At 35.5% G+C, this 21,538-nt stretch overlaps 1 protein-coding gene across 4 annotated transcripts in view; it reads left to right on the top strand.

Moving 5' to 3' along the window:
• Nucleotides 1-21,538, top strand: part of LOC145664109 (uncharacterized) — a 54,746-nt gene that overhangs the window by 16,933 nt on the left and 16,275 nt on the right. For 3 of the 4 annotated variants that reach the window (XM_081730465.1, XM_081730464.1, XM_081730467.1), the window contains exons 3-5: nucleotides 9,426-9,623; nucleotides 16,647-16,993; nucleotides 19,176-19,360. In XM_081730465.1, the coding sequence (XP_081586591.1) occupies nucleotides 9,426-9,623; nucleotides 16,647-16,993; nucleotides 19,176-19,360 (730 nt within the window). Of the gene's footprint in view, nucleotides 1-5,515; nucleotides 5,712-9,425; nucleotides 9,624-16,646; nucleotides 16,994-19,175; nucleotides 19,361-21,538 lie in introns of those variants that run through there. The other variant, XM_081730466.1, reaches the window with a different exon arrangement.

Genomic DNA, 21,538 nt, shown 5'->3' with positions numbered 1-21,538 from the left:
AATTAAGAATTATGAGCACGAAATAGAATTAAAAACACAGGTTCCTTTTTATAGAAGACAGTATCCCATTCCTGCGGCCCTTAGACCACAAATTCGAGAACAAATCAACCTTCTTTTAGACCAAAAAGTGATTGAATATAGTGAAAGCCCATATAATTCGCCAGTGTTGTTTGTAAGGAAGAAAAATGGAGATTTACGTCTATGTTTGGATTCACGTCTCCTTAATTTTCATGCAGTGTTTCAATCTGTTTCTTTACCACCAATACATGACATTTTATCTACTATAGGAGGAAGATTGTACTATTGTTCGTTAGATATCAAGAACGCATTTCATTGTGTTCCTTTGGCAGAAGAATCTAGACCTTATACAGCTTTTAATTTGCCACAAATTGGGTCATTTCGTTATCGTTCAATTCCCCAAGGTTTCTTAAATTCTCCAGCAATATTTAGTAGAATTATGTCCATGTGTTTAGCGAACGTTTATCCTGAACATGTGATGTATTATACGGATGATGTCCTAATTTCAACAAATTCTCAGGAGCAGATGATTTAAATTTTAGAAAAAGTGTTTCAAAGATTACGTAATGTAAGTCTGAAGCTTTCTGTTGAGAAATGTAAGTTTATCCACGATAAAGTAATAGCGTTAGGACATGAATTATCCAGGTTTGGTTACAAAATTTCGGACAAGATCATTAATTCAATCAAAACATTTCAGACACCAACATCAACTAAAAAATTAAAATCATTTTTGGGACTTACGAATTATGTTAGGAAATTCGTCAAGGTCTATGCAGAAATAGTGGACCCTGTTCAAAAACTGACGAGAAAAAATGTGAAATTTCATTGGACAGACGAACACCAGAGAAGTTTTGATAGACTAAAATCAGAATTAATGAAGACTCCCATATTGAAGCCGTACGATCCGAAGAAACCTCTAGCTTTGTACACAGATGCTTCCCGAAAATCTGAGTGGAATTTTGATGCAATGCGATGAAGATAAGAAGTGGTATCCAATAGCCTACTACAGCAGGAATTTGCGAGACAGTGAGAAGAATTTGGACATTTATTCTTTAGAATTACTCGCAGTGCTAAGTGCATTCAAAGCGCTTAGAGTATTTTAAATTGGTCGAGAGTTCAAGTTGCTGTGTGACAATAGGTCAATTACTTACTTGAAAAATACTCCTAACCTACCATCGAAATTGGCGAGATGGCAATTGCAGCTAGCGGAATATCACTATATTCCTATTCATGTTAAGTCTTCAGACAATGTGGCAGATGTACTCTCCAGGGAAACAAATAATCATCCAACAAAAGAGGACTTTGATGTTGAAGACTGAATGCATTCATTTCATTTAAGGAGGACGTTGATGTCGGCAAACTTCAGAGGAAGGACTCTTTTTGCGGTCCAATCATCCGAGTTTTGGAAGGAGAAGAACCGAAGGACGCGAAGACGGAAAGACAATCGTACTACTTTGAGATTAAGGACGGGCGCCTTTTTCGTAAACAAAAACATCCTGGTATTTATTATGTATTCCTTCTTCTTTGAGAGACTATGTTTTAGACTGTGTCCATTCTTCTAATCTAGGAGGGGGACATCTAAGTTTTTTCAAAAACGTATTCAGCCGCAGTTAAGAAAGTTTACATGCCAGCCTTAAAGCAGTACATACAGAAACGTTGTCAGCAGTGTATATCTTGTCAGGTGAACAAACGAAGATCTGGTCGAACACCTCTACATCCACAAACTTATCCAGCATACTCTGCTATGAGTACGATAGTGATTGACGAGTGTGGTCCTTTTCCCTTATCGGCTACACACAGACATAAATACATTTTAACAATGGTGGATGCTTGTACAAGATATTTGGTGACTAAGTCTTCCTGACATTTCGGCAGAAACTATAACTAATGTCATTTATGAGGAAATAATTCCCAAGTTCGGTATTCCTCAATTGATTTATTTAGATCGATTAACATCTCATAAATCGAAGATCATGGAAGAAATGACAGAACGATTCAACATCAAGTTGAAATTTGCGAATACAGCTAGTAGCTATACCATTGGATTAGCTGAGAAATTTAACGACAAAATACAAACATGCCTTCGGCATTTTGTAAACAAGAAATCAAATGACTGGGACACGGCTTTGGCAAATATAACATTTTGTATTAATACCCACAAACATGAAGGTACCCGTTTTTCGCCATTTTTTCTTCTTTTTGGATTTGAAGCGAAAACGATGTTAGATGCAAAGTTAGATCTTCCATGCAAGTTCGTGGAGAACGAAGTCCGAATCAAGAATGTATAGGATGCGAGGGAGATTGCAGCGAAAAATCTTTCCAAGAGATTCGAGTCGCAGAAGTAATACTTTCAGAGAAAGTACTCCAATCCAAAATTTCATTTAGGACAGAAAGTCTTAATCCAAGACGTTAAACCACAGAAAGGAGTTCCAGCTTGCTTCGGAAACAAATTTAGAACGCAAGGGACAATTGTTGAAAAAATTGAATGAGAATTCGTACCGAATTCGCTGTCGAAATTCGAAAACTGAAGAAGTTGAGGATTCATTTGACATTACAAGACTACGTCCGTTTTACAAAGATTCCAGTTGCCAAATGGGAACGTTAGTGTAAAAAAAAGTTTATGAAATATAACATTAATTAGTATAGGCATTAACTGGTGGTGGACTATCTTATAATTTTGCGTTTTGTTATGCTTCAGCAAATTCTGGACGCTGAACCTCAACCAAGTCCATACAATCGACGGAAGTTGACATAAAAATATGTTAACATTTTCTAAATTTCAATATCAAAACGTAATTTAATAATCTTCAATTGTGTCGTTTTCTATTCTATCCTTTTGGGTTAGATTAAGAATTATGGATTTTTCTTCCACTCTTGGAGAAACGAATCAACATTAGAGAGAGAGAAAAAAAAAACGATCCTGTAAAGTAAACATTAGATTAAAGAACACACTATAAATAAATTTTAAATCTGAGATTTCATTTTCAACAAGGCGCTTAGTGGAAACTTTTATTCATTTCAGATTAATTGGATTTCTATGACTCTGATTCTTGTATGGTCCATGAGTAGCTACTGTGAGCTAAATCTTGACACTCAGCAACAAATTACTTTAACAGAACTAGGCATTGCTATTTCGCAAGCTGGCTTTGCAGTTCATGATGCAGAGAACATCTATACGACGCTTCGGATTCATTTGGATATTAATTTTACATTACCACACAATGATAGTTGTGCAGATTGGTCTCAATTCAGGCAAGAATTATTGGAACATGAAAGAGATTTTTTTGCAGAAATTAGAGACGTTATACCATGTGCTTTCCAATTTTCGAACAACGTAATCGTAGATCAATTGTATCTTGGATTCTTGGTCTTACATCTTTAGGTCTTTCAGGTTATATTTTTTTATCAAACCAGTCAATTAAAGGCATCTGTAAATGCGTTACAGGAGCATGATCATTTGTTAACAACTGAGGTTCAAAATCTTAAGAAAGCTTTTAATCATGAAGTTAAAATTATACATAATGTAGCCTTAACAGTCAAACACTATGCTGAAAATGAAATCACAGATACAAGAAGGATTTTGTAAAGTAGTTAGCATAGAAACCTATTTGCTTGCAATGTTTACGTACTATCAATCACAGCAAAGGATTATGAAAATGATATCTGATATTCTTCAAAATAGAGTGACTCACGAAATATTAAATTCAAAGCAAGTTTTAAGTTCAGTTAAAAACCACGCAATTTTAAAAGATACTTTGTATGTCAATGATATAGGTTTATTTTATTCAATTTCATCTGCATTTTTGGTTAATTTTAATTTTGAGACACTGAATGTTGATTTAGTTTTGAAAACACCAGTAGTAACACCAAACAAAATTTCAAAATTGTTTCAAGTTTCCAATTTAGGAATGTTACGTTCTGGTAAGCTTGTGAAGTACAATATTCTAGAACAGGTATATGAAAGCGACAACAAATTCATGGAAATCAATAAGTTGTTATGTAAATGGCATTCATTTTTATTTTTATGCGAGACGTCTAGTTTACGAGTCACTTCTCCATCGAGATGTTTAATGAACATGGTTTTTAATAAATCATTCACTGATTGTGAAGTTCAAACTATCCCACATAAGCTTGAGTATAGCCATCTTTATACTCTTGCAGGATTATTAGTTAATTCCTTAATACCAGGACACATTACAAAAAGAACATCTCATAACGTTCTTCATACTGAACCGTTAGTCTATGATAACAACAAAACACAATTTATTTTGTATGAAAACTTTGAAAACATCTTTATAAAATACACTGTATTGCCCTCAAGGCAAACTATTAATGTGGTCAACACGAATGTTGTTTTGACAATAAATATCTCAGCTCCACATTTAAACGTAACGTATGCAATTAAATCTTTAGATCAAATCAGTGCTGAATTAGAATCACTCAAACTTACTGAAAATAGTTTGCATATTCTACATTTTGACAACTTGCATAGCATTTTTTCAATTGTAATCCCGATTCTGATAGTTTTGTTTCTTGATCTATTGTATTTATTTTTTAAATTGAGAAAACTAGAGAAAAATTATGCGAACTCACATGCACACAATCTTGAAGGTAGTAATCATTGAACTACTTACCGAACTATGTGTATTTATTTTATCCTTATCAATATTTATGTATTTAAGCTTATTATGTATATCATTAACAGCATACATACCTGGAAAATATATTAAAAAAAGAAAAGAGAAACAAAATATTAGTTTTCTTTTGTTTAAATACTTCCAAATATTAGTAAAAGAAAGCTAGTATTGTAAGTTAATAGAGATAGTTCATAGGAATGTGGGCACTGTACCTTGCATGAAGCACAAGTACACTTCCCCACCTCATTCCAAAGTTAAGTATTGATTTTGAGAACTTTTTAAGTTTCTTTTAAATAATTTAAGATAGAATGACTATGCTAATAATTTATAGATGTATTTAGTTTTTATTTGAATTAACTCAATTCATGATCTAAGGCTACGAAGGTGTGAGACGTCATGCTAAATTTGTTAGTCTTATTTTCATGCAATTATGTTAAGAGTATGTTACTTTTTGGTCTGCGTATTAAAGCGCAGGGAACATTTAGTTTCTACTTGAATATTTTATTAAAGATATACAATATTAATAATAATACTAGTGTATTGAGGCACGAGATTCAACCTCTCTCCCTATTTTACAGGCTTGAGACTGTTCAGAACATATAGTATCCTGAGCTAGGTTAAGATTGAATAACGTACCTTTTGTTCATGATGAATATAGAAACTTATAGTCGATCTCTAAGGTTCAGTCAGAGTAAGAGAACACGAAAGAAGGTAGTTGAGAAATAGAAAATAAGTTTTATTATTGCTTGTAGTTGTTGTAGATATTATGTTATTTTATTTCGTTATGTTCAAAATATTCAGTAGTCCCTTCACTTACTTTCTTTTACAGAGAATGGACGGACAAATTATTTTTATCATCGAAGCTACGACATTAGTTTGTATAATTATTGCACTTACATTATTTATAAGACTGTTGTTCAAATATGATTGCACCTTCTCGAAATGTTGTATGCAAAACTTGGCAACACCGCAACCCACTGGCACTCACGCACCTCATTATGTTTCTAATCTGTCATTCGAGTCACGTGACAGACGATGTCAATATTTCTATTCCTGGTAATTATGTTTCTATTCCTTTATCTAGTGATAACTTTACTTCAATTTCTTTGAATAAAACTCGTTTAGCCGTTTGCGATATGCAAATGACTATTATCTAAAACAGAGCATTCCTTTAACCTATATACCCTTCCTAGGCAATGCAGGTCACCAATTTTTATAACAACTAAAGGCAACATGATTGATTGATTAGAGGATAATTTCTACAGATAATTATAGCAGGACTAGTTACGGAAAGAAATGAGGATGGATAAAGAAAAGGGAAAAGGTGGTTTCACTTCTGATGGCAGTCCTTTTAATCTATGTGCTATCATTTTTAAACTGTTCAAATGGTCTTCAAAATAACTTTCATAGCTATCTTCAAGTAGTGGGGTTCCTAATAACGATAGCTCGTGAGCTTGTATTATCCAAATTCCAGGCAACAAATTCTGAAACTGGGCTTCTGTAATTGGATCTGATTTACCCGACGTGAAGAACAGTTGGCATTTAGAAGGATTAACTTGCAAACATATCTTCTTAGATTCTGTCTGTATAAGAACTTTAGATCTTGTATAACCGTATCTGATGAGCCCCCTAATGTGCCATCATCTAAATAAAATAGATTTATTTCAGAAGAAAGCAAGCGCAGTATTGGGTGGATTGGTAAGCTAAAAATCATCGGTCCAGCAGGGTCACCTTGTTGGCATCCTACTTGTGATGAAATAGTTATATTTCCATAAAATAACAATGATGGGCTAGAATAGCTCTACCAGAAATATGGATATAGTTGAGGTGGAATTAGTTTCACTTCCTTTAACATAGTCTCTCTTTCGACTGAGTTAAAAGCATTTTTGTAATCTATTTTGAGGACTACCTTGTTCGAATCTACATTTGCTTTTATGAATGTTCTGGTAGCGTGGATGATGGCCACATTGCCTTTTTTGTGGCAAATCCCGATTGACGAGGTTGTAAATAGTTGGTACAACGATTGTAGACCAATGAAACAGCAATCTTTGAAGCCAATCTTCTAAAAACACAACCTACTGCTATTGGCCTGATTCCACCGTCTTTCTTTCGTAAGGCACATAAATTTGCTCCGTAAAAATATTTACATATATCCGGATTTGCCTTTCCATTTAAAGTTAGATTTGTCATTCTAGTTATTGAATTTAGTAACGTGAGCGCTGAATCACTTGCTGATTTGGACATTAGATCTTTTAAATGTTGAGGCGATAGTCCGTCTATCCCTGAAGCCGAACAGCAGGGAAGACTGGATGGCCTTTAATACATCATCCTCATTAACTTTTAAGCATGGGTCTAATTCATTTGGAGGATCAGGCACTATTTGAATTTTAGATGGTGATGGGTGTTTTCCTTGCAGAAGTTTATAGGTTTCCTCATTTGCAGGAGCCAATGTATCATCTGAAGCTAGTAATCTCAAATTCTCTTTTGTATCAAATTCAGAAATTTTGGATATTATCCTATTTGTTAAATCAAAACTACGTTTTCTACTAGGAGCGGGAGGAGTGTCCATAGAGGAGTTTTCGTTTAGATTTTGTTTTAGGATGTTTGTGACAGATGTTGAGCTATGATTTCTGGGTAGACATAAATTGTGAAAAGAGAATAATAATAATTTCTTCCACGAGACAAAATCATTCTTGTCGATGCATTCCTCTACTACAGATGAGAGTTTTCTTGCTGCTGCGTTTCTAGCTAAAATATATTATTGAAATATTTTATTTCCGGTGGGGTCACTCGGTCGAAAAAGTGTAAAAAGCTTTTTCAGGTCATCCACCCTGAATGAGGTTTTCCTGGGTTTTCCTCATTCATACCAGGCAAATGCCGGGGTGGTACCTAACTTATAGGTCCCAGGCCGCTTCCTTCCTTCCCCAATCCTTTCTTCCTTCCCTTTCCGCGGATTGTGTGCTCGCCGAGGGACGTCATCCCTCAAATCGTGAAGGGCTAAATGGCCTTAGATGTCGAAAACCCAGAAATCTAAATCCTAATCCTAATCCCTGAAATATTTTATTGAAATATATTATATATATATATATATATATAAATATTTTCGCTGTGCAGATATGTTGATCACCTAGAGGATGGAAAAACAATTACATTTGCTTCTCAATTAGTTCGTTTAAACGCAAAGAGTGAAAAAGTGACTAACTGGACTGGAACTGAAACCCGGGACCTCCGTCATACCGTGCCGATGCGGTAAGCACACTATCCAAGGGAAGGGAAAGAAGGAAGCGGCCTGGGACCTGTATCATCCCGGCATTTGCCTGGTGTGAATGAGGAAGACTCAGGGAAATTTCACTCAGAATGGCTGGCCTGAAAAGGCTTTTACACTTTTTCGACCGACTGTCCCCATTGGAAATCGAACCCGGGACCACTTGCACCAAAGACGAGAGCATTAGTGACTATGCTGCGCGGGACCACCAGGGTGATTTTTAATACATGAAAACAATGCAGGGCGATTTTTAATATATGAAATCATTAGACTTATCCACAATTTACAAACGACTTTTCATACAACTGGACTTTCGGGAATGATCTCAAGACTTGGAATTTCAGTGGTGATTTTTGCTTGGCACGGACATTGCGCACTCTGAGAACAAAATTGTGCATCACTATGAATAATATCACCAGAAATGTCGGAGATTTCTGCCTCTATGGTCTGTTTCAGTTCGTGAATTGTTGCAGGATTCGTCTTAAAACCGCCTTTCAAGTAACTCCAAAGATAATAGTCACATGGAGCCATATACGGTGATGGAAATGAACCATATGTAAAATCCATTGGTTGTCTAACATATGAGGGTCATTTTCCAGAAGTTGATTGAGAGCGATTACAAACTCGAGACGTTTGGTTTTCGCATCAGGTGACGGGTTGGGTGAGCTGTACTTTGTATAAATATGCTGACAGATCACTAGGAAATTTTTCTAGCAGTACTGTACGACTAGAGGAGAATGCACTCCATGATTATTGACCCATTTTAGTGCCAAGCAGTTGAGACGATTGCCAATACTCAGAGAAGAAATGCGTAGTTCTGGAGACACAAATCCAGCACATATTTCTGCCTCCATTCTCTTTGAAGGCACTCAGTGATTCACTGCACGCAGAATGGTGTAGTATTCCACCTGCTCCATTCATAATCTCTATACCTCCATTCCACGTTACATCAGAACTGTTGTGAGGGAGGAATGTCCAACGTGATATTCATCTGGTAAATTGCACATCTTTCAGATGTTTCCATTATTTTGATATCCATCTAGAGAAAGGAGAGGGATTGTATATTTGAATATGTAGCTTTAGTATGCGTTTTTAAATCATAAATGATCTTTCTATATTGTATATCATGATCTGTTGATAATATTTCTGTATTAGAAATAATTTGGTTATTGGGTAATAGTATAGTAACGTAACACCATCTTAGTTGCCCTTTTCTGTAATTTTTAAGTCAGTAAATTTATTTGGCTTAAATCGTACAATATAATGAATTACTGTTTTGAAAATTGCAGAAAAAGGGATAATTTAAGCAGTTTAGTTTACCTATGTTTTTCAGACTTCTAGCATACATGCATGTTATCTTGCAGCTTTAAGAGTTTTTTTTTTTAATTTTTTTTTATCACAAATACTATACTTTACTGCATTTCAGTAGTCCAGTTTTTCCCATCTATTGATTATAATATAGTAATATTAATATTTGTTTCTTAATAAATTAAATAATATTTTAGGTTCATGTAAATCCGTGTTATCACAAAGAGAAAGGAAAAGATCTATTTTCAACTATTTTTGAAGGTACATCGGTTGAGTTAAAGAATGGAGATGTGTTTGGTCTGCTTCCGGACAAGTATCAATACGAATTGCTTGTTGAGAGCAAAGAAAGCAATGAAAGGCTGAATAATTCAGCGGAAAAGGAAGAGAGTAATAAGGTAAGTAAAATATAAAAGATACTAGCTTAATAAAATGGTTGATTTTTTGTGTGTGTGGGGGGGGGGGGGTGAAGACAGACAAGGAAGGAGCTTAAATCGTACTCGCTTGTACAGTGTACAACAGCAGGGTTGGCTGGTTTAAACCATGGTTTAAACCATCTGTTTTTTTCAAAGAAACCAACTGGTTTAAACCAAAAAACAAAAAATGTTCGTAAAAGTGTAAGTGTTTGTAAAATCTTGATAAACACACATTTGTGGGTTATCACGTTTCACTCCCGTATATTATTCGTATTATATTCAGACCTAAATTCCCCATTCATTAGTCAAAAAGATTATACATACAAAAGCAACTTTTTTTTTATAAGTTTATAAATGTTTATTTTGTGATTGTTTGTAGTTGTTATTATTGTTATGTAATTGCAATCGAAGAAAAATTCTAAATATTGTTTCGTTTCAATGTTTACTATTGATAAAATACATCGAAAATGCCGTACTTTGTGTGTGTTGTGTGTGTGTGTGTGTGGGGGGGGGGTCATACAGACCCCACGAGAGGCATTTAGTGAAATAAGTATCTTTGGTATCTATTTATGCATAAATGAGTCTGAGCCAAAGTGGACTCAAATAATTCGTATCTTTATTCACTTTTCTTATTGATATGCAGATTAAGTGGGTGTTTCTTTAATTTGGACCAATGTGTTAACTAACTTGAACTAAATTAGTTCTTCTGTACTCCGTAGTACTTTGAAATTGTTCATATGTGCACTTGTGCAACTGTTTATCTTTTTGTCCTTCTGAAATGACTCTTGACAGTTATATTAAGAAGCATGTAAAGATCAGTACAACGTATTTTTTTTATCAGGATTCCTTTGTGAGTGAGTCGGCAGACGTATCGCATTTGTGGCCAATTAGTCCTGGTTCCGAGTTCAAATGGAGGACAATTTCTCTCGGATGTAACTCGAGAAGCGGTTTTTATTCCGCTTTAAGCTTATGTGACCCCTTCCAGCATAACCCGGTTGTTGCATAATAACATCAAGGCGAAACAAACTTATTTCTGTCCGGATATGATATGAATATACAGAGCAAATTATTTAAACCATAAAAACCTAGTTTAAACCCAAAAATCCTGGTTTAAACAAAAAAAAAAAAAAAAAAAAGTTTTTTTTTTTTTTAAATAAAAACCATGGTTTTTGCCAACCCTGTACAACAGTACTCTATACAATGGTAACTTCCACTAGCCCCGATGTGGTTTCACCAGGGATCATAATGGCCCTAAATTTTTTAGACTAGAGGAATGAAAGGTAGGTTGACAAGTTAGTAAGCTACCTCAACTGCACAGGCGCGAGCGTCCATCTGTCCATAGCACTGAATTTACTGTCAATAGTACACGATCCTGGTTATTACAAAATGGTGCATCTGCCTATGAAACATTTTTTATTACAATTAATTGAGGTGTCCTTAACAACCAATGTTTTCCAAGTGAAAATCATTACTTCTCTCAGAATGATGGCTTAGCCATGGGCAACACACCATCCCCGATATTGTCCAATACTGTTTGAAATCAGATTGAAATTTCTATTTTACAGCAGGATACATTTAAGTACATTAGATATTACCGTTATGCTGATGACATTTTACTACTTGTACGGGACGAAAATACACTTGTACAGATATTTGAACAATTCAACAATCAGCATCCTAGGTTGAAGTTCATCCTCGAACGTAAATCTGATAATTGTCTTCCATTTTTAGACTTACTGATTACCCGATCACACAACAAATTTATAACAAAAGTATATCGAAAACCTAATGCAGACACTACTTACATACATCAACAGTCATCTCATCCGTCGTTGTACAAGGCCAATATTTGGAAGAATTTCTTTCGCAGGACATTATTAATTTGTGATCGTGTGACGAAATACAGTTTTTATTTAAAAAAAAAAAAAAGTTACAAGTTATGTACTTTAATCAAACACATGATCGGTGCAAGCCCCAAAAACAGTTACTTCCAAAGAAGCAAAACTTGGATAGGAATTCCTGATTTTCCAAAATTATCGACAAAAATTCAACGTGTTCTTGCAAAGCATAACATATCTGCTTCAAATATCTTCCCCAAAAAGTCTACCAAAACATCTCACCTGATTTAAAATTTTTGTTGATCCACGAAATAAGTCAGGTATTTACCGCGTTCAATGCGAATGTGACTCCTCATAATATAGGCCAAACGAAACGTAATATTAACACTCGAATTAAGGAACATATTATACAGGGTTCCCACTCGTCCTGGAAAACCTGGAAATGTCCTTGAATTGATTTTGTCCTGGAAATGTCCTTGAAAATGCATTTATGTTCTTGAAATTTACAAAAATCCTGAATGTCAGATTTTTCATAATTATAATGATTTTAATTGATTACTATTTTTGTTTGCTATTCCTGTTTTTGCACTGAATAATAATTTGTCATGATCCTGCATGTGTTGGTAGCATTCTTTCTCCCAAGAGGGTGGTTGGCTGGGAGAACTTCTTCTTTCATCCACTACTCTGTCAATCCATTCTTGGATGCTGTCTTCACTAGCACTATCCTTCAGAAACTGTGCTTTGTACCAGTATCAATCCTCCAAAATCAGTCTATTTTCGCAACACTACTTTTCAATAAAATTTCATACGAATGCTGTTCGTGACAAAGTCACATTTAGGTGAAACTCGATTCCTTCCTATGCTAAAGAAACTTGCCTGAGTTGTTTAAGTTGTTTAAATTAGGATTTCATTAGAAGGTAGTGAATTCTCTAATATATATTTGTATGTTGGACCCTGAGAGGCTGGATTGTTTTTTTCTACTAAACTATTGGATAGTTTGGAAGAATTTAAAGATTCGTTGTTAATCATAAAGAAGCTTCTGGTTTTGTCTCATGGACAGACTGCTGTCGAGCGAGGCTACAGCATAAATAAAGATCTGCTTGTTGAAAATATGAAGGAAAAATCATTGGTCGGTTTGAGATTGGTGTATGATAACATTTCCGATAAAGACCTTACTTCAATCAACATCACGAAAGAAATGCTGCATTGTGCCTTCCATTCAAGGCAGCGCTATATGGCAGAGCTGGAGAAAGAGAAAGTCAAGTGCGGAGCAAGAGGAAAGAGGTAAATAAAAATGTACAGCAGCTGCAGAGAAAGAAAAGGAAATTGGTGGAAACAAGTGAAGCTTTGGAAACTGAAGCAAACCAGCTTGCACATGAAGCAAAGCAGAAGTCTTCTTTTACTTTATTGACAAAGTCAAATGCTATCCATAGAGCAGTTTCGCTAAAGAACAAAGAAATTGTGTCTATAGATAAGGAAATCACACAACTCCATACAAAAATAGATTTTTGTTATTTGTAAATTTTTTCGGTGCAATATTAAAATGTTATGTAGAAAGAATGAAAATACATGTGCTGGATGTGGGTGGATCTCGTGGATATAGGGGGAGTTGGGAGGCCACAAACAAACAAACAATCAGAAAAAAAGCACATTATACTCCGCTTTATGTATTCAATTATTGTGCATTAATATTGCACTTGCATTAATATTCACTGCATAAACTACTGTACCTTTCATTTCACTCTTGTGAGTTTTGAACCTGCAGTTGCAATCCTGTTATACATTTCTGTGATGAAGTCCTGAAAAATTGATGATGTGTCCTGGAATTTTTTTTGGGAAACCCTGATTAGACAATCAAAAAAGTCATAAGAAGAGAGCATGTCGGGATTAGCGCTTCGTTTAAAACAACATACACATAATGTAAAATAGGTTAATATAATAGGTTCATCAAAAACAAAGAAACAGCGGGAGATTACAGAATCATTCTTTATTCATAAATACAAACCTCCTTTGAATCTGGATACTGGCAATATTGAGAGAATTTGGTTACCTACCTTTGATGCATATTTTGAATCTGGCAGTAGTGACGTAACATAGACACCGTGCTATCTTCGATTCAATTCATTCCTTTGGCACTTCACTCTGCTCCTCGCATTTCAGGATCTACTCTTTGCGTTACATTTAGTGATATATATTCCTTGTTTTATATCTTTTATCTCTTATCCGTTTTAATCCTTTTCACCTTGCCACTGAGGACGGAACCGGGCTTGAGTTCCAAAACGTTTGAAAAATATATTTAGGCTTTCCAAGGAAGGATTCATTGGTAAGTAGCCAATTTTTTGTTAAATTGGTTAAAGTTCATTCAGATTCAAGATATTTTCCAAAAGTTCATTCAGATTCTAGATATTTTGGAAACTTAATTCGTTAAGTTCGTTTCGAACTTATTCAGTAATTAAAGAACTTTTAATGTTACCTATTTTCTTTAGTGTGGTGCCATTTGTGTCTTTTTCTTTGTAAGGATTGTTAGTTTTGTGTTTGAACTATTTCTTTCTTTCTTTCATCTTTTTCTTTTCTTCTAGGTAAATTTTACTTGATCGGATACTTCATGATCTCATTCTATATTTGTTAATATGACAGGGTGTCTATCGGTCACACAAATGTCACGAAATCAGAAAACGGTCATGAAAATCAAGAAATTTAGCTTTTGGGTCACGAATTTTTTTATCTGTACAAATATAATTACAGACTGGAAAATTTTGTTGTATGAAACGTCAAAATTCACCACCAAAAATGTCTATGGTTGGCTTTAGACACTACCAAATCGCAAGCGAGGCATGCTTCTAACGCATGCATGAAAATTCGGCCTAATTCGCACACAAATTTGCTCTTGAAAATGTTAAGAAATTTTATAGTGTGACAAAGAAAAGGTCACGGAAAAATCACGAAACTTCGTTTTGGAATTTTAGTAGACACCCTGTATGAGTTCTTAATTTTTTTTTTTTTTATTATTATTTATGATATGTCATATTTTATCCCAGAATATAATCATTTCTTGTATGTTGGTTTCTATGATTTCAACTGCATGTACAGCGTATGTAGTGCAATTGTAATTTACTTGCTATCAGATATATTCTGCGACGTTATTGTATGAGCTTGGTTGCGTGTGTCATGTAGCTACTGCCGGGCGCACCTATGCCTGTGTACGTTGTTTGCTGCCTAATAAATAATAATAATGCCGCCTTGTATCTTCATTGTTGAATTTGTTTTGTGTATGATGCTCTGGACATCGTATATGTTCATTTGTGGATAAAACTTCTACAGCGTAAGTTTAAATTGTACCAATTGCTTCACTGAACGCTGCGACATAGTCTGCGTTTTGCGATTTGCAGTTGGTTAGCTTATTATTATTATTATTATTATTATTATTATTATTATTATTATTATTATTATTATTATTATTATTATTATTTGAAGAGTGGCCACGCCTAACGTAGTCGCTAACAACGCTCTCGTCTTAGGTGCGAGCGGTCCCCGGTTCGATTCCCGGTGTGGTACTCGGTCGAAAAAGTGTAAAAAGCTTTTTAGGACAACCACCCTGAATGAGATTTTCTCACTTACACCAGGCAAATGCCTTGGTGACACTTAACTTAAAGGTTCCAGGCTGCTTCCTTCCCTTTCCCCGGATAGTGTGCTCGCCAAGGGACATCATCACTCACGTGACGGGCTAAATGGCCATAGGTGCCGAAAGTCCAGAAATCTAATAAATAAAAAAAAAAAAAAAAAAAAGACTACAGAATGACTTCTGAGAATAAAGACTAGGGGTCCTACCAGAGGACATGGTCTTGAAATTGTGTGTAGAGTGTATTAGGCTGGAGCCAGAACGCTTCGACAGGGGGAGGAGGAGGTTATTCTGGGGGCTGACACCTACATTCATTCATACGTATCAAGAAACAACTGAAAGTTTCAAAGGTCTCAAATGGTTGAAGAGGGCCTCAGTTCCTGGCCACCTCGTAGCTACGGCCTGGAGTGCACATTCACCTTTAAAAATGTTAAAATTCCTGCATCGTGCTATGTAATTGTGTTAAACAGCAGTAGCGCACACCTCCTTGAACAAGATATTGCGAAGAAATAAAAAATGTACCATTTAAAATATAAATGAATTCTGGTGTCCGCTGTGGGTCAGTGGTAAAGCTTTCATTTCTGGCACGTGTTGTCCCTGATTCTATCCGAGCCTCCACCAAATTAGCCTTTTTTCGACAAATACCCGTGCGTGGGTTTCCTCAGGATTTTCGCTTTTCCTTCCAATGTCGTCATTCCATCCTTATCAACCATCTAATCATCATCGTCTCTCTTAGCCTCAGTGCATAATCGTGCAACGTTAAAAAATCTTGAAACAATATGCTCCCTTTGCTTAAGCCCCTTCCTCAATTGCCGATATCTATGAACGCTACTAGCAAATAGCATTGAGTGGGCTTTCTCAGGGTTTCATCTTCCCTCTAATCGCTCTCGTCATTCCAGTAATTACTTTATCATTCCATTTACCACATATCCTAAGAGCAAGATCGGGAACATTGAAACTACAACTTCTCCTTTTTATATAGAACGTGGAAACTAATAATAAGTAATACTATGTTTTCGCAGTTGGCAATAGTGGAAATGATATCTACTGCTTCTTACTTCCACCACGACGCTAATTGAGGGAGAAAATACTCTCTTCTCCACGGTTCGGATGCAAAGGAAGATATCTAACTTTCCAGGCTATAAATTATCGCGGAAGATTATGGCTTTGTGTGTATGTTATTAGTCTTTAACATGTAATGTACCAATATTATCAGAGCTGTGAATGTCCTTTTGTAGTGTTAACTTTTTAAACTAACTTCTTAACTAATAATTACTTACTGATATTAAGTCACCACAAAAATAAATTGTTATGAAATTCTTTGTAATTTGTGAAACAGCTTTAGCTTGGTCCTTCATTCAAGTTACGTCTTCTTCGTCTATTTTTCCACACTTTTAACAAGTTAGGTGAAACGGCTTAACTTTCCTTCCGAATCCGTGCCTAATAGGACTTTAATTTATTTTGATGAAATATATTTGTGATTTCATTCTGTACAGTCGCCAGCAAAGCTTACTGTTATTCAGTGCTACTGTTTGTTTGATCTTTTAGGTAGATCCCGTACCGAGTGGTTCGGTTTCGGTTAAGGAAAGTGGAGGTCGGGTAAGAAAATTACCTACTTGGATGTACGCAAATGACGTGACGAAAGAAGACAGCCCGAAGAAGCAGTCAAGAGTTAAGGCGAAGAGAAAAAATCAAGATAGCGATGAAGTACCTGTAAAGCAGAAACAAATAAAAGAGAAACAAGAGAGCCCTGCTCAAATACAAGTGGAAAAAAGTGATGCAGGTAATGGTAATGAAAATGTGGAAGAATTTGAGGAAAATAAAACTGTGTTAGACAACACATCTAATGAGCCACCAACAAGGCCGTCATGCAAATATGGATCAGCTTGTTACAGGTACTTTCATTCATCATAATTTATGTCTTCGTATAAAATTAAAATGAACGGCATTCTTGAGTGTAATGGCCTACAATTGTGTCTTTTGGGCTAAAGGAGACGAATGATTAATAAAAGTGATTGATTGTGAACGAATTGGTGGAGTAAGAATATCGGAGGTAACAGAAAAACCGTAAAGAAAACCCATGGGCACGGTGTTGTCCATCACAAACTCATATGGCTTAGGATGGAACCAGGGAATCCTCCCACCAGAGGTGATAGCTCTAGTACTCAGCCCATATTCTGTTATAATATCATTTCTCACGTGTGAAAGCTTCCACTCCTGGTTTCTCTATTGGTTCCCATAGAGGAAAACCGCTAAGAAGAGAAAGCAAGAAATTGGTTTATACTGTGAATTCATTGCCTCAAAAATAGTTCCGCTTGTTCAAACTAGACAAGATAGGAATCTGCCATTTCCGTTTTCAATATTGATCTTCATACCGAACATAGGATTCATCTCTCCCCTTATTTCTCTATAGAAACCGGAAGTATGTAGTAGATCTCTATTGAAACCGGAAGTATATAGTAGATCTCTCTCTTCCGTTTTCATTATTGGATTCTATGGAAGCTACCGTAGTTTTACAATGGGAGAAGAAACTAGTTTTATTGTTATATGAAACTTTCTGTAGCGTATATACGTCCCTTCCTCCTTCCTTTACTTTATACCGGTGTAACACATACAAGGTTATACAATAATCTGAAAGTATTGCGCGGTGTCGCTTAACAGTAAGGTCTGGAGTAACTTGTCGATATGGTCCGCAGAAAACACACACACACACACACACACACACATATATATATATATATATATATATATATATATATATATATATATATATATATATATATATATACAGGTGTTAATGAACTATACCGACAAACAAACTGTAAGAGGCGATTCCTCTCATCAAAATAAGAGAAAAAGTTCATATGGACCTATGGCGAAAAGTGCATAGTTTCAGAGCTAGGGCTGTCCAAAATCGCGAAAAACCTATATTTCAATAGGTCCTGTTTCAAATTCCAGAAACTGTGGATGGTGGTTCTTATCAGCGTTAAAAAAAAGCCACGCATACACTATCCAAATGTGCATATTTCATCAATTGTCAGTAGGTGTAGCGGGTGTAATTCTCAGATATGCTCTCAATAGAGTTTTCAGATATACCCTGATTTCAAGAAGGGTCCACAGTAGGAAGGAGGTAACCCTTGACAACAATGGACATCCAATGCTTCGGAGGGAAGTCGGAAATGTTAGGAACCGGTAGCTCAATTTTTCCCGAGTATGAGAGATCATGACACTGACGATCCTCAACAATTCCGACATCGCGCCAAATGATTCCGTGTTCACTGCTATCAAGGCTTATCATTTGCCTACTTTGGACCAATCATAAAGTCAGAGCATATCTCAGAATTCGGTTGATGGCATGTCTGGGAATTTTACCCTACAGGGAATACTTTGCACACCAATTGAACATTAATGAAATATGCATTTTTGGATTGCGTATGCGTGACTTCCTTTACGCTGATAAGGACCACCATCCAGTCTCTCGAATTCGAAATAGGGAATGTTGAAATTTGGCTTTCTTACGATTTTGGACAGCCCTAGCTCTGAAACTATGCAATTTTCACCATAGGTCCATACGAACTTTTTCTCTTATTTTGATATGAGGAATCACCTCTTACAATTTTTCGGTATAGTTCATTAACACCCTGTATATATATCAAGAAACTGAAACTCAAAATTTCGTTCTATGAATGTAGTGCCGGATTCCACTTCGACCTCTAGTGGATGTACATTGATCGTAGCAGTTCAAAATTGCTGTATTTTAAATTAATGAAAAATTCCGAAGTTATCACAAGATTCCTCAGTGTTGATAGTAATCCTATGTTCTGGACTACTATAAAGTCAAATTTTCCCTGTTAATTTGAAATATATGAAAAGTAATGGTATTACATGCTAGAATCTTATTGTTATTAAATAGTAGTAATTAACTAAATACGAAGAGATTGGGGTGTACACGTAACGTGAAAAATTAGTAATTTGATATAATATTGTATTTATTTGATATGTTAAAAGTATGTCACTAAGAATCTTGAAAATTTCAGTAGGCTTTTTTTTCAACGCTTATTTTATTATATTTGGCAGGAAAAATCCAATGCACAAGAAAGAGTACAGTCATCCTGGTGATTCAGATTACACAGAAGACAGACAGAACGATGATGAGGACACCGATACAAAAGATGACCTACCGGAATGCCAGTATGGAAATAACTGTTACAGAAAAAATAATCCTGAACACAAGAAGGAGTTTAAACATACCCATACACCAGGTAAGAATGGAAACATAGTAGTGATCTAATTGATTTTAGGTGGTGATTATTTGAGGTAATTTATGCGGGTAGACTAATTGAAGGATATAAAAATAAATGACAATAAAATATGATTATATCAGTGCTTGTGGAATCAATATTATATTTATGTAAAATATAATACATTTCATTTTACCCAAATCATACTATATACAGTACATGAAATTAAAATTATTACCTTTAATTTGCGTGGAGTATATTATTTACTGATTTTTTGACTGCTGTTTCTTTCCTATGGTCTTCATCAGAGAGTGTGGATCCTTCAGATATTCTTGTGAGACTATTAAATATTTACATTTATGCAGAGACTGACTGGACCGCACAGATACCTGGAAATATTCGGCTGGGCCTTGCCCACTGGAAAATCACTTAAGATATTGCTTGGTTACTTACAACTAATTCAAAACTCCCTTCTCGTTCATAGTAACCAGTGGCGTAACTAACGGGCCCGCAGTGTTAGCGAAGAAAGGCACTAGGGAAAGGGGGCCCCTGCCCAACTCGTAGCCTTGTTTGTTGAAAAATCAATAAATCAATAAAAGTCGGAAAAATACATGTAACTCGAAAATGTAATCTCGTCCATAAATTATGTATTCAATAATATGATGTGCAGTCGATAACATATAAAGAGCATGGAGCTTATTCTAGTACGGTAAGGAAACCATATTAGACATGGAGTTGGACGCGAGTTGTGGCGATAAATAATAATTCCCTGAGCACAGTGATGATATCAAAACGGACCCGAAGGCTCAGAAATGGGGCCCCAAAATTTCGAGCTTGGGTCCCTTCTATTCACCAATGAAATATGTAGTTCTTGGACGTAGGATGTAGCAATGAAAAGGTGGTGGTCCCCTGAGCAGAGCGGTGATGTCACAAATCGAGCCCGGGGCCTGATGTCCTTAGATATTCTCCATGTTGTTATCCAAGAGTAACAAAGACATTACAAAGCTGTGGAATTAACAAGATTGGAACAATTTCTTTTTATCGTATATATAAAGTACACAGGAAATAGTGAACCCCAATGGAAACGCACCACTCCTTTCTTGCAAATCTTTATTTCTTAACTGATTTTTATATTATTTTAATTTATTGTTTTCAAAACTCGGGTAGAAAGATGTCTCCATTGCTGATACAATCATAGTTTTTTTTTTATTTTTTTAAGTTCGAGTCGATAAAGAGGAAGGGAGATAGCAAGCTGGGGTTTCGAACTCGGTATACCTAACAGTAGTGCACGAATGTTGATGGAGGCCATTTGCGAATATTGCGGGGGATTGGGGTATGCGATCTTAGTTACATTACTAATAGTAAGATTAAAAATAATATAATTTGTATTGTATTTATGCGTGTATTATGTGGAATAATTCATCCTAGGGAAGTGTATGGATTACACAGGTCATATGGGTCTTTAATACGAACGGGCCCCGGAAGCAAAAAGGTCACGGAAACATATTAATTAATTATTGTCATAACTTGGAACCCGATTAACAATGAGCTGTCTGGTATTTTCTTAACACTTCATTTCACTGATCCATTTCACGAGATCACTGATAAAGCAAATAATAAAGATTGTACTGACGTAGGCCTACAATCCGACGTAGATGTTGCAGAGTGCGACAGTTCTACTGAGTGTAGTGCCTGAGATCCGAAAGTGAACCTGAGGAATGCATTGTCACTTTTTCAGAAAGCTAGTCTTATAAGATGTGCAACGAAAATAATTCGTATAAGCAGTGTTACTTGTGTTGCTACTAAGATATAACGTGCGTGTTTCCACTTTCCAAACACTGTTTGCTGTATACAAATATTTGATAACTCTTTCAGTTTCTCAAGTATTGCGTGAGCGAGCATTCAGTTAACTTAATTAAAACTCGTACACGTTCGTCTTTGTCAAATCATATTCTGGAATTATTTATGCTTATGGCTATTGAAAGGAATGTTCTTTAAAAAATCTCTAATAATGAAATTATGAAATTGGGAAATTATCATCTTTTAGAAAAATGCTGTTGTAAAAGTTGGTTTGATAAATGAACTTCATTACTCATGTATCTCATAAGAATTGCAAAACGCATCAAAAACATGACTGGCAAATACGTTATCACCTCTATGTAGTCAATAAGTATACGAATTTTTACATCAAAAGTTCAT

The sequence above is a fragment of the Thermobia domestica genome, chromosome 11, assembly GCF_964235325.1.
Source record: "Thermobia domestica chromosome 11, izTheDome1.hap1.1, whole genome shotgun sequence".
NCBI classification, from domain to species: domain Eukaryota; kingdom Metazoa; phylum Arthropoda; class Insecta; order Zygentoma; family Lepismatidae; genus Thermobia; species Thermobia domestica.
Note: the sequence above shows the minus strand (reverse complement) of the source record. Positions and strands in the feature narration are given on the sequence as shown.